General features: G+C 36.8%; 1 protein-coding gene across 1 annotated transcript; it reads left to right on the top strand.

Moving 5' to 3' along the window:
* Nucleotides 1–7,243: 7,243 nt before the first annotated feature.
* Nucleotides 7,244–11,784, top strand: LOC135138680 (uncharacterized). The gene is made up of 4 exons (XM_064068657.1): nt 7,244–7,337; nt 7,764–8,133; nt 8,399–11,564; nt 11,629–11,784. The coding sequence occupies exons 1-4, from the start codon at nt 7,244–7,246 to the stop codon at nt 11,782–11,784; spliced, it is 3,786 nt and encodes a 1,261-aa protein (XP_063924727.1).
* Nucleotides 11,785–12,830: the final 1,046 nt, after the last annotated feature.

Raw genomic sequence — 12,830 nt, 5'->3', positions numbered from 1 at the left:
TTTAGTGAAAATTGTAAACAAATTGTATTCTGTGAAAACTATTAAAAATAATAAGCAAAATGTTTATGTTCCTGAGGTTGTTTTTTATTTTTTTGTGAGTGATTTAAAAATATTAAGAGTGAAATAAAAATTTTGCAATTCACTTGTGGAGAACAACTTATTTGTCAGACTTGTTAAGGATTTAATAAACGCAGTTTAAAACGTCAAAATTGAATAAAAATGTTTTGCTTGAATATATTAATAATTTATAAGAAAGAAAAAAATGGCCAATGTCACTAGTACATGCCACCCATTTTTATTTTTGTGTACAATTATTAGTATTATATGAATCACATACGAAGGCTACGAAATATTTGAATCTTCGTGTTTCCCGGGAACGGGCTCCCAAGGTCACACCCGTTCCGCAAATATTGCTGAAGTTTCGTTACTGATCTACTGTGGTTAAACATTGCTGGTACATATAATGCTAACCCACCTCCTCTAGATGGACGATCTTTACGTATCATGTTATAATTAGGAATAGAAATTATAGAGTCTAATATAAGTGGCTGAAGCCATGTCTCTGTTACGGCAAAAACAGAGAGGGGATTTTGAAGAACGAAGTTTCTAAAGGTATCAAATTTGTTGACTAGAGATCTTACATTCATATGAAAGAATATGAGCCTTTTACATTCTCTGTTAAGATTAAAATTATTATTATTAGTTTGTACACAATTTACGTAGTTAAAGGATTGAGATTGGTTTGGGGAAAATTTTGTTTCATACGCGGCAGGAAATATTTATTTACATACGTATTTGCTGGCCAGAAGTCAGGAGTCAGTAGAAGAAGTAGTAGAAGAATAGGTAAGTTTTCACCAAATTTCGTTACAAAAAGAAAATTTTTGTGGGAGATAAAAATAAAAAACCAAAAACTCGGTTATGTGCATTTTTCGCATAAATTTTGAGGTTATGTAAAGAAAGTGTAAATACAAAAGTTGTAGATCTTTTATGAGGAATTCAGGTTCTCATAGATCAATGAAAAGCAATGGGAATATGACGTTTATATAACTGTAATTTGTCCCTTTTTTTTTAAATCAACTGTACATGTGATATGTAGGGGAAAGCGAGGCAGGGTGGGTAGCTTTTTGGAAAATATTATGCATAATTCCTGTTTCTGTGTTAGTTATTATCAATATTACCTAAACGTTTCCGTTATTATGCATAATAACTAAAAATTTCAGTTATTACGCATAATTCCTAATGTTTCCGGTTATTATGCATAATAACTGATAAGTTTAGTTATTACGCATAATTCCTAAAATGTCTAGTTATTATGCATAATAACGAATTTCGGATATTAGCTGTAACATATATAAAGAAAAAGGGGCAAAATGTAAGCCCCGCCCACCCTCCCTATCTCAATTCTGATGATTTTTTACTTCCCGAGCGTAAGCAACGGAAGTATTGTAATCGAGTCCGTTGACGTTTTCTCGACCTTTCATGACCCCTAGAGCACGAAGAAATAGGTCACCCGTTTTCATCTGTCTGTCTGTCTGCCGTCTCGATTTTTTTTGTATGTTTTTGCCTAGTGATTCTTCTGTAAGTATTCCCTGGCTGTGCAAGTGAGTTGTCGTTGTCACCCCTTGAATCCCGATAGAAAGAAATTTTTGTGTTGGCAGTTCTGAAATATTGATAGCAATGCTGGTATATCAGTTCACAGTTGTCATTTTGACATAAGCGGGTCTAACAAACGTGTTGAGTAGGTGGCAGCTAGTGACTTGTATGTAATAAATGTCAAATTGATAATCGAATATACCTACCATCATAAAAGTTTAAATATGTTGCCAACCGACAAAAAAAAACACAGACATTAATAGCACTCTGTGTTTACATGAAGTTATCAACTTTGTCAATGTGATGGTGATAAAGACTAATTTTTATATACACACTACTTTTAAGATCCATTTTGTTCAGACGTTCAAGAAAGTTTTATGGGGGCGATTCGATTCCCACCTCGCCTCTGAATTTTTATGTGGCGTGGGTTGATTTTAGACGTTGCGTCAAACACAGTACTTATATCGATCATGACAATAAAAAGCTGAAGTTAGTGTTCTAAGGTCAAAAAAAATGTATAGCTTTTTCTACGAAAGTAAATAAATGTTGAAATAGTCTATTTTCAAGGTAGCCTATGTAATTAAAGTCAGTCATTATATCAGGTTTTAATATGACGTTATCAGATTTTCGAAACGAATTCTTAAATATTATGTCGAACAAATCCCGCTTCTTTGAAAAATTACTCCAATAAATTAGATTTTGCGATGTTTCTTTTGTGGTAACCGCAAAGGAAAGCGGTACAAATTTCAATTACGACAATGTCAAATATATTTAAAGGAGATAACCAACTGAAAAAAATGGCCTCTCAGCAATAATAACAAGCTTTAGCTTAAAGTGTTTATGTTTATACTGTTAAGAACCCCTATTTTTTTATGTTATTAATCAATTAATCAAGTAATATTATAATATGTTATTCCAAATCTGTAGGCTAATGTAGGCAACTAATTATGTTTTTATCTCTTCTGATGCATTAGTTCAATAATTGTATCAATTTGTCAATATCAAACATCCGAATGGATTTTGATCTTTCTTGTTTTCCATTTAAACTGAACCATGTACTTTCTTTGTTCTAATTTGGATATATAAGGAAGCTCTGCTGTTCTAATCAAAAAGAATCTACTCAAGTCTTGTTGCGGAAAGTTATTGTGATACTAAAGTGATTGCGCTATCGACTACTGTGTAAAGATCCTAAAAATTGTCTTCAGTTAATAAAACCTGTTAGTAGTGTTTGTGCTGCGTTTTCTTTGAAAAAGTGTAACAAGTTGTGCTGAGGCATAACATTTTATGGTGGCAGCGGTGGGATCCGATAAAAAAAAAATCGATTCCAACATTTTTTCGAAAAACCATTGACAGAAGCACTCATCAACTTTTTCTCGAGAGAAGAAGACAAGAACCAGGTCAACTCCAGGACATGAAGATAGGACTCTTGCTTGCACTGTAAGTCGATAATTGCATGCAAACACTTCACACACTTTAACCGCACTTTGGACAAAATTGAAAAAAATTCTTCAAAAAACAAAATCTATCAACCATGAGCGACGCCGAACTTTCTTTTGCCGACGCCCTGCGTCTCGTTCCCGAATACGACGGACAGTCATCGCATCTGTACTCTTTCCTCAACAAGTGCGAATTTGCTTTAAATCGCGTCAAACCGACAGTCAAATCTATTTTCTTAGAAGGTGTAATTACGAAATTAATTGGTAGAGCCCTTGATGTTGTCAAATATAGGGAAATAAATAAATGGGAAGAATTGAAATTTATGTTAGAAGAGAGTTTTGGGGGTAAGAAAACAATCTCATTTTTGCAGCTTCAGTTAAATTCCTGCAAACAAAATAGAAACGAAGATGCCCGCGCGTATAGTCTCAGGTTTGAAGATATTCAATATCAATTAATTAATGCTAGTTGTCTCGGTAAATCAGATGCTGAAAGCCAAGCCATTAGATCGTATATTAAATCTTTATCGTTAACCGTATTTCTAGAAGGATTGCAGCAACCACTTAAAAATATTGTAAAGGCACGTCAACCTAAAATTTTAGAAGAAGCTGTGCAAAGTTCAATTGAGGAAGAACGTGTCCTAAAATCCGATTTTTCGCAACGTAACTCTTTTAATCCGAACGGTGATAAGTTTTGTAATTTTTGTGGCAAACGAGGTCATATCATGAGAGAATGTCGTATGAAAAACCAAAATCAAAATTTTAATAATTCTAATCAAGCTCGTAATTTTCCAAGTCCAAATTACGCCAACCAAAATAATCGCACAAATTTTTCAGGTTACAAACCTCGCGTATCAGGTGCTGAGGCACCCAGATCCGTTTTTATCATATGTAACTATTGTAAAAAACCTGGACATCATATTAACGATTGCTATAAGGGAAAATTTAATAATTCTAGGTCTCACGAAAATAATCGCGGAGCAAATAATGGTCAAACTTTTAATCAACGAGTAAATAATTCCCAGCCTAGTACAAGTAAACAGAGAGATAATAATAATGACGTTCGACAATTGAGATCCCAATCTAATGTAATGATCTTTCGTTCTTTGAAAAATAACCATTTAATTCTTAAATCGAACTATTTTGAAAATACTCGTAAATGTAAGTTTTTGATTGATTCTGGTGCTGATTTGAATTTGATAAAAGTACAATCTCTAAGTGACGATACGCCGTACGTCAAAGAATGTGTATCTTTGTTAGGTATAAGCGAACCCGCTGTAAAAACTTTTGGTTATAGTGAATTAAATGTTGAGGGATTTAATGAACCTATCAAGTTTTACTTAGTAAAGAACTCTTTTCCAATTCCTGAGGACGGTATTCTGGGTAAGCCGTTCCTCGAACAATTTAATTTAAATGTGAATATTAAGCAGCAGATAATTTTTGACAATGACCATTCAGGTAATAAAACCATAAATAATGATAATTTTAATATGAGTAATAAATCTAATGACGAATTTGTACTACCGCCGCGATGTGAAAGGTTATTCAAAGTCTATATAAAAGCTCCAAACGGTGATTATATTATGAAAAAGTCTAAACAGGAAAAATCAATTTTTAATGCGGAATCTCTAATAAAAGTTAAAAATAATCAATCAGTCGTAGCACTTCTAAATCCTGGCGAGTCCGAAGTAAGATTAGATGAAATTGAAGCCGAAATAAGTCCTCTTAATAAATTTGATTGTTTCCCAATAAATAGACCGCCAGATTCAAATAATGAAATTAACGCAGTTTTAGACAGACATAGTAAAGTAATGGAAAAATTACGTCTAGATCATTTAAATTCCGAAGAAAGTCGCCAAATAACAGATATTTGTACGGAATACTTAGATTTGTTTACTTTCAAAGATGAACCCTTATCACAAACTAATACCATTAGTCATACAATTCCAATACCACAAACACAGCAACCTATTAAGATAAGACCATATCGTCTCCCTGAAGCACAAAGAAATGAAATTAACAAACAGGTACAAAGTATGCTGGATCAAGATGTAATAGAACCCAGCACTAGTCCTTGGAATTCTCCTCTTCTTTTAGTCGCGAAAAAACCTGATTCCTCGGGAGAAAAGAAATTTAGGATTGTTGTCGATTTCCGTAAATTGAACGAAGTAACTCTAGGCGATGCATATCCTTTGCCGAATATCACGGATATTCTGGATCAATTAGGTAGAAGTCGTTATTTCACGGTGTTAGATTTAGCGTCCGGTTTCCATCAAATTCCGATGAATCCTTTGGATGCCGAAAAAACCGCGTTCAGTACTCCTTTCGGGCACTATCAATACAAAAGAATGCCAATGGGTCTTTCCGGAGCCCCGGCTTGTTTTCAAATGTTGATGGACCGTGTTCTAATAGGTTTACAAGGAATTAAATGTTTTGTGTATTTAGACGATATAGTAATTTATGCGGAAAATCTAAAAGAACATGAAGTCAAATTGAAAGAAGTTTTTAATCGATTAAAGGAACATAATTTAAAATTGCAACCAGATAAGTGCGAATTTTTAAAACGCGAAGTTTGCTATTTAGGCCATTTAGTAACCGATAAAGGTATTCGTCCCGATCCTGAAAAGGTCAAATCAGTTAAAAATTTTCCCGTGCCAACAAATACGAAGCAAGTTAAAGCATTTTTGGGATTAGCAGGATATTACAGGCGTTTTGTTAAAAATTTTAGTTCAATTTCTAAACCTATAAATAATTTATTGAAGAAAAACGTACCTTTTGACTGGACAACGTCAGTACAACTTGCGTTCGAAAAACTTAAATCAATTTTGTCCGACGATATTGTTTTACAATATCCTGATTTTTCTAAGCCTTTCAATTTAACGACTGACGCAAGCGGTACTGGCATTGGAGCCATCTTGTCACAACAAACGAAAACTGGTGATCAACCAATCGCGTACGCATCGCGATCACTTAATAAAGCGGAATTAAATTACAGTACAACTGATAAAGAACTTCTTGCAATCGTTTGGTCAGTACAACATTTTAGACCATATTTATATGGCAGAGAGTTTAACATTTTATCAGACCATAAACCGCTAGTAGGGGAGACCGGGGCTAGTTGGCGCACTTTTTACTTTAGATCTTTTATTTCCGTTTTGAAACCGTTTATGGAAGGTTTATCAGTGTTAGAAGAAAGGTGGAAGATCCAGCAACATTTAGACACTGCTAAACCACGTCTACATTTATGTAAAAATTTGTTTTGATTTTTTTTAAAACGCCTTGCAATTGCGCCAAATTACCCCATTGTCGGGGCAAGTAGGCGCATGTTAGGAGGCATGTTGGCATATGACTAAATTGATAGATAATTAGGTCACAGAAAATTTATTACTAGATAAAACAAAAACCAAGGTTTATTCTTTGGTAAAAAAAGCAAAAACAGCAAAACACAAAATTTTTTCTAATTTACTGACTGAAAATGTCAATCTTCGTCAGATGTGCAATTATGACACACATAATGATTATCACCATCGGTGCACTTTTCATGAGCCCACATATGGCATTCAGTACACTGGATCCATTTCTCTTTTGAAGCGCTGTTAGAAAACCTATCTAAACATACAAGACAGAAAGTATCTTCTTCATCGGAATCAGTTTCCTCGTCAGCAACTATATGCTTCTTAGTGTTAACGCTTTTCATTTTTTTTTTTTTTGAAAGACATTTCTCTTTATTCCTTTTTCTTTGGTTCCACTATTGTTTTTTTTCCTTTTGTTTTTCTGCTCTTCTTCTAATGTGTCTTTAATTGGCGTATCTGTTAATATGGCTGTTACTCGTCTTTTTCTGCTAGTACTTTTTAGCTTTTCTGGTGCTGCTTTTGGTAGCGGTCGTATATTTTCTGGTGTAGGAGGTGGGGGGGTATTCGATGGAGATCTGCGAGATGAGGGACCAGGTTGTGGCTCGCTAAAGTTTATTTCAGCTGGATCTTCTTCAATGGTCACGTTAGCTGGAACATCTTGAACATTTTCTGGGTTCGGTCTGTCTGTGACATATCCAGGCATATACTCTTCATCTTGAAACACATGCGCATTATATGGAAAAATTCCTGTTACTGCAAATCCGGCTTTTATGTTAGCAGGAGAAGCAGCAAGAGGCAAACAAGAGTTTACAATTTCAGGAATGTCATAAATAGTCATCGTATGGCCAGGGTGATTGGTCATCCATGCATCGCAAGAAGAATTCACATATTTCTTTAACGGCCCATAAACACTGTGTGGTACCACCCGAAGTTCTCGGCTGCTCGGCTCTCGTCGGGTGTTCGGTACCACCCCCAAATTGATTCATCACTGCCCTCCTGGACGAACGAGTGGCGGACTAGAGTCACCAACAACCCGTCAACGGGCACGCGTCGCAAAAACACATAAATACTTTCATCATATAATATATATATTGACATGTACATAATAATCAATAAATCGTTGTTAAAAGTGCACGTCGTTCCACAATTAATAATCACTACAGTTTCCACATTGGTCCTTCGAGCCGGATATTAATACCGCGACTGTATTATTCGGAATTGAAACGCGACGCGTGGTAGTGACGTTCCGTGGTAGCAGTGGGCAGCATTTCTGAAAAAGGAAACACCACCCCATGGAAGAAGTTTTCAACTAACAAATTCCGTGGAAGCAGTGGGCAGAATTTCTAAAAAAGGAAACACCACCCCGTGGAAGAGGTTCATTCAGCGATCTCCGTGGCAGCAGTGGGCAGCATTTCCGACAAAGGAAACACCACCCCGTGGAAGAGGTTCATTCAGCGATCTCCGTGGCAGCAGTGGGCAGCAATTCCGACAAAGGAAACACCACCCCGCGGAAGAGGTTCATTCAGCGATTTCTACGGCAGCAGTGGGCAACATCTCCGACGAGGAAACGCCACCCCGTGGAAGAAGTCGTCATTCAGCGATTTTCGCGGCAGCAGTGGGCAGCATCTCCGACGAGGAATCACCACCCCGTGCAAAAATCTCAACATCGGAACTAGGGATTCAACAAGAGGGAGTCAGTACACGTTAAGCTACACTCTTATCGTGGACGAGTGTAAACCATTGAGAGGAGAAAGGTTAGTTGGCTCTTTTGTCCTAAGATTTCCCTTTTTATCATATTCGCACGGCTAGCTTCAACGCGTATTTGTGTATCTATACATTTTTGATTGGCTTTAAGGTTCATTAATTATTCAAAAATATGTCTAAATTAGATCAGCAAAAAAGCAAATTGAAAACCATTGATGATAAATTGAAACGAATAGAGGAATATGTACAGTCATATAGTCCTGGGGTCAGTATCAATCAATTAAAAGCACGATTATCACTTCTTGACGGAATTAGAAACGATTTTGACGAAACTCAATACCAGATAGAGCAACTTGAAAAGGGGGCCGCAGAAGCCTATGAAGGCTGCAGATCGGAATTTGAAATTCGTTATTGCGATGTTGTGTGTCTTATAAACGATATTATAGAAAAAAGTCTCGCGGTTCCGGTTCCATCGACTTCTTTATTGCTTAACCCTACGGACGGTAAAAATCCACGAGATTCTAATGACAGCATGCAGTTGAATCTACCCGTTTTAAATATCAAATCATTTAGTGGCGATTACAAAGAATGGCTAAATTTTGAAAATTCGTTCAAATCGGTGATAGATGAGAATAAGGCGTTAAATAATCGTCAGCGACTTCAGTATTTAAAGTCTTCCTTGCGCGACGAAGCCTTGCGTACCATTGAATCTTTAGTTATTAACGATGAAAATTATAAAGAGGCATGGAGATTACTAACTAATCGGTTCAAAAATACTCGTTTAATAGTGCAAGATCACGTAATGTCCATTTTAAATGCTCCTAGTATAAATAAGCAATCACCATCCTTATTGCGGGCTCTTGTCGATACGGTGGTGTCGAATTTAACATCTCTAAAATCATTAGGAATAACGGTGGACAAATGGGATGCATTACTTATTCCTGTCATTGTAGAAAAGTTGGATTATAGTACAAAACGTGAATGGCAACTTTCCCTCGATAAAGATGTACCGACTTACAAACAGTTTATTGACTTTCTAGAAAAACGTTGTTTAATGTTGGAATCATTAAGTTATATGTCGAATAATAAAACATCAAATGAAGGAAAGGTTTATCATAAACAAAATAATTATTTCAACAAATCAAAGACTGTTTCTCACATAACCACTAATAAAAAACAAGCATCTTGTTCAATGTGTAAAAAATCATCTCATGTTATTTTTCAGTGTATAGATTTTTTGAAAATGTCAATTCCCGAGCGTATAGCGCAAGTTAAACGTCTTAAATTATGCATCAATTGTCTCCGCGAAAATCATCAGGTTGCTACATGTCGTACCAGTCATAAATGTCAAGCTTGTAACAAAAAACATAATACGTTAATACATACAGACGAAGCTGACGCCGATGAAAATAGTTCAGTAACTTTAAGTAATCATTCTTCTAGTTTATTAAAATGCTCAGATTCCGTTTTACTATCAACGGCTATAGTTCTTATTAAAAATGCTAAAAATGAATATGAAACTTGTAGAGCTTTGTTGGATCCAGGTTCTATGTCCAATTACATAACTGAACCGATGATTAAAAAGCTAAAATTGAGCACGAAACAAATAAATATTCAAATTAAGGGTTTAAATGGAGCGGCAAGTTCTTCTCAAAAGCAAGTTTTAGATGTGGGTATAAAATCTATTTATAATGCGTACTCAACAAAAATAAATTGCATCGTGGTGAACAAAATAACCGAAAATCTTCCGTTAGTGTCTATCAACCCCTCCTCTTTGGAAATTCCCAAAACCATAAAACTAGCAGATCCCAAGTTTTTCGAATCGGGTACAATAGATCTTTTGATAGGAGCCGGCCTTTTTTGGAATTTACTTTGCATAGGCCAATTGTCCTCGCCGGGCAGTGGGTTAATATTTCAAAAAACACATTTAGGGTTTATTGTGGGAGGCCCTCTCGGTACCATAAACTTACCGACAAATTTTACAACATGCAATATTTCCATATCCGGACCCGACCCCGGCTTAGAAATACAGGCAAGAAAGATTTGGGAATTGGAAAAACCAGTAATTACGGCGGATTACGATAAGAATGCGTCTAACGAAGACGAAACTCTTTGTGAAACCCACTTCCGGGAAACTGTCCAACGGGACCATGACGGGCGATTTATTGTACGGTTGCCCATTAAAAATAACAAAATAAATATTGGTAATTCACGAAATGCAGCTCTCAAACGCTTTTTTAGTCTTGAAAGGAATTTGATCAAAAACCCACACGTTAAAACAAATTATGTAGATTTCATGTTAGAATACCAAAATTTAAATCATATGGAATATTTAAGCCAACCACCCAACGACAACAATTGCGTTTATTTGCCTCACCACGCCGTGCAAAAGGAGTCTAGTACGACAACAAAATTAAGAGTTGTTTTTGACGCGTCGGCAAAAACTTCAAATAAACAAAGTCTAAACGATAATTTGCTAGCTGGGGCGGTATTACAACAAGACCTATTTTCAATAATAGTACGCTTTAGAACATTTCAGTACGTGTTAAACGCTGATATAGCGAAAATGTATCGTCAGATTAAGATACATCCCAACGATACGAATTATCAATTAGTTCTTTGGCGGAATCATCCATCCGAACCACTAAATACGTATCGTCTTTTGACACTAACATATGGTACTAAACCGGCAAGTTTTATTGCTACGCGGTGTTTGAAGGAGTTAGCTGATCAAAACCAAGCTAGGTACCCTATCGCGAGCGAAATCATTCGTCGAGATTTTTATATGGACGACCTTTTAACCGGGGCTGACTCGATCGAAGATTTAACTGAAATAAAAAATGATGTAACGGCCATATTGAAACAGGGTCAATTTGAACTGCGAAAATTTCAGTCAAACGAACTAAGTGTTGTATCTAATAATGATAATTTCCATGATTCGAACGTACAATTGCATAAGGATAAATTTACCAAAATTTTAGGTTTGTGTTGGAACCCAACCGTCGATAATTTAAGTTACGAGATTATACTGAAAAATATACCTAATAAAGTAACCAAACGTGCCATACTTTCGGTAACGGCCCAAATATTTGATCCGTTAGTGTTGCTCGGACCCATCATAATGCATGCTAAATTAATTTTGCAACGTTTATGGACGCTAAAACTGGGTTGGGATGAATCAGTACCTCCCGATATATATACGTCTTGGATTACCTTTTTAAGCAGTTTGAACCATATACGTCAAATTAAAGTGCCAAGAAAAGCTATACCCGTTGCATTTTCCGACATTAGCGAAATGTCCACACTCTTGATACGCATTGAAGCATGTTTAAATTCAAGACCTTTGACCCCCTTATCGTCCGATCCCAACGACCTGAGCATCCTAATACCCGGTCACTTCCTCATCGGAGAGCCATTAACTTCCTTTCCAGAATACGATGTGACGGAGGTGACGATTAAAAAACTGTCCCGATGGCAATTGGTGGAAAAAATTCGCACGCACTTTTGGCGACGCTGGAGTCGCGAGTACCTAACGCAAATGGCAGAAACAGCAAGAGCATTACAGCAGAAAATGTACCACCTCTCACATGGAAAACCGGACGGATCACGGTTTTCATCCAGGCGACGACGGTGTAGTGCGGGTGGTAACAATCAAAACTGTTCATGGACTCACCAAACGCGCCCTACGTAAAGTGGCCTAGGCCAGCCAGTCGTAATATGTTGAAGGACGCACCTTCAAGAGGGGAAGTCATGTGTGGTACCACCCGAAGTTCTCGGCTGCTCGGCTCTCGTCGGGTGTTCGGTACCACCCCCAAATTGATTCATCACTGCCCTCCTGGACGAACGAGTGGCGGACTAGAGTCACCAACAACCCGTCAACGGGCACGCGTCGCAAAAACACATAAATACTTTCATCATATAATATATATATTGACATGTACATAATAATCAATAAATCGTTGTTAAAAGTGCACGTCGTTCCACAATTAATAATCACTACAGTTTCCACAAACACTTCTGTCTAATGGTTGTAGTTTATGGCTACAGTGAGGTGGAAAGGATAAAACCGTGACTCCATTTTCTTTGCAATAATTTAAAGCATCTATGGACAGATGTGAGTCGTGGTTATCCAGTTTAAGCAGGGAAGGCCTTTCCCTAGATGTTTTTGAATGTTTAACAAAAGCAAAAAAATGTTCGGCGTTCATCCAGCCTGACGGATTTGCACTTCCTGCACTGCTTGGTGGTGCATTTCTTAAAAAGTGATCTCTAAAGTGTACTCGAGGGAAAATAAAAAAAGGTGGAATAGAATTTCCCGTAGCGGAAACTGCTAAAGCCAATGTCACTAACGTTCCTCGTTCAGCCGAGACAATCTTTCCAATTTGTTTATACCCACGCCGGCCAATCACTCTGTCCGGTTTTTGCACAGTCGTTATTCCCGTCTCGTCCATGTTCCATATATCCCCGGACTCAAGCTTAAGACGATCTAGCACTGTCTTTAAATTTTCGAAAAATCGGTTAACATTTGTTCTATTAAAATTTGAAGCTCTTGCCAAGCTGGTAGCCTCTGGTTTTCTTATGCTAAGCTCCACATTTCTTTTCAAATACCCGGAGAGCCAGTCTTCTCCTGCTAATTTATTTGTTTTCCAAGATTCAGGTATTTTTATTTTTAACGCAGTTGCATATTGGAAGGCAAACTGTCGAACTTCTTTTGGAGTGAGTCCATAATAAATATCCGACGCTTTTTGCA

The sequence above is a fragment of the Zophobas morio genome, unplaced genomic scaffold (genome assembly GCF_036711695.1).
Source record: "Zophobas morio isolate AGI-343-1 ecotype UQ-CSIRO unplaced genomic scaffold, CSIRO_AGI_Zmor_V1 ptg000030l, whole genome shotgun sequence".
NCBI lineage: Eukaryota > Metazoa > Arthropoda > Insecta > Coleoptera > Tenebrionidae > Zophobas > Zophobas morio.
Note: the sequence above shows the minus strand (reverse complement) of the source record. Positions and strands in the feature narration are given on the sequence as shown.

Excerpts from the sequence above, each read along its gene's own strand:
- LOC135138680 (XM_064068657.1), top strand. The coding sequence starts at position 7,244 with ATGCATCGCAAGAAGAATTCACATATTTCTTTAACGGCCCATAAACAC. Across the intron at positions 7,338-7,763 it reads CTGCTCGGCTCTCGTCGGGT|CGATCTCCGTGGCAGCAGTG; the intron begins GTTCGGTACCAC and ends AGGTTCATTCAG. Across the intron at positions 11,565-11,628 it reads AACTGTCCCGATGGCAATTG|AAACAGCAAGAGCATTACAG; the intron begins GTGGAAAAAATT and ends CGCAAATGGCAG.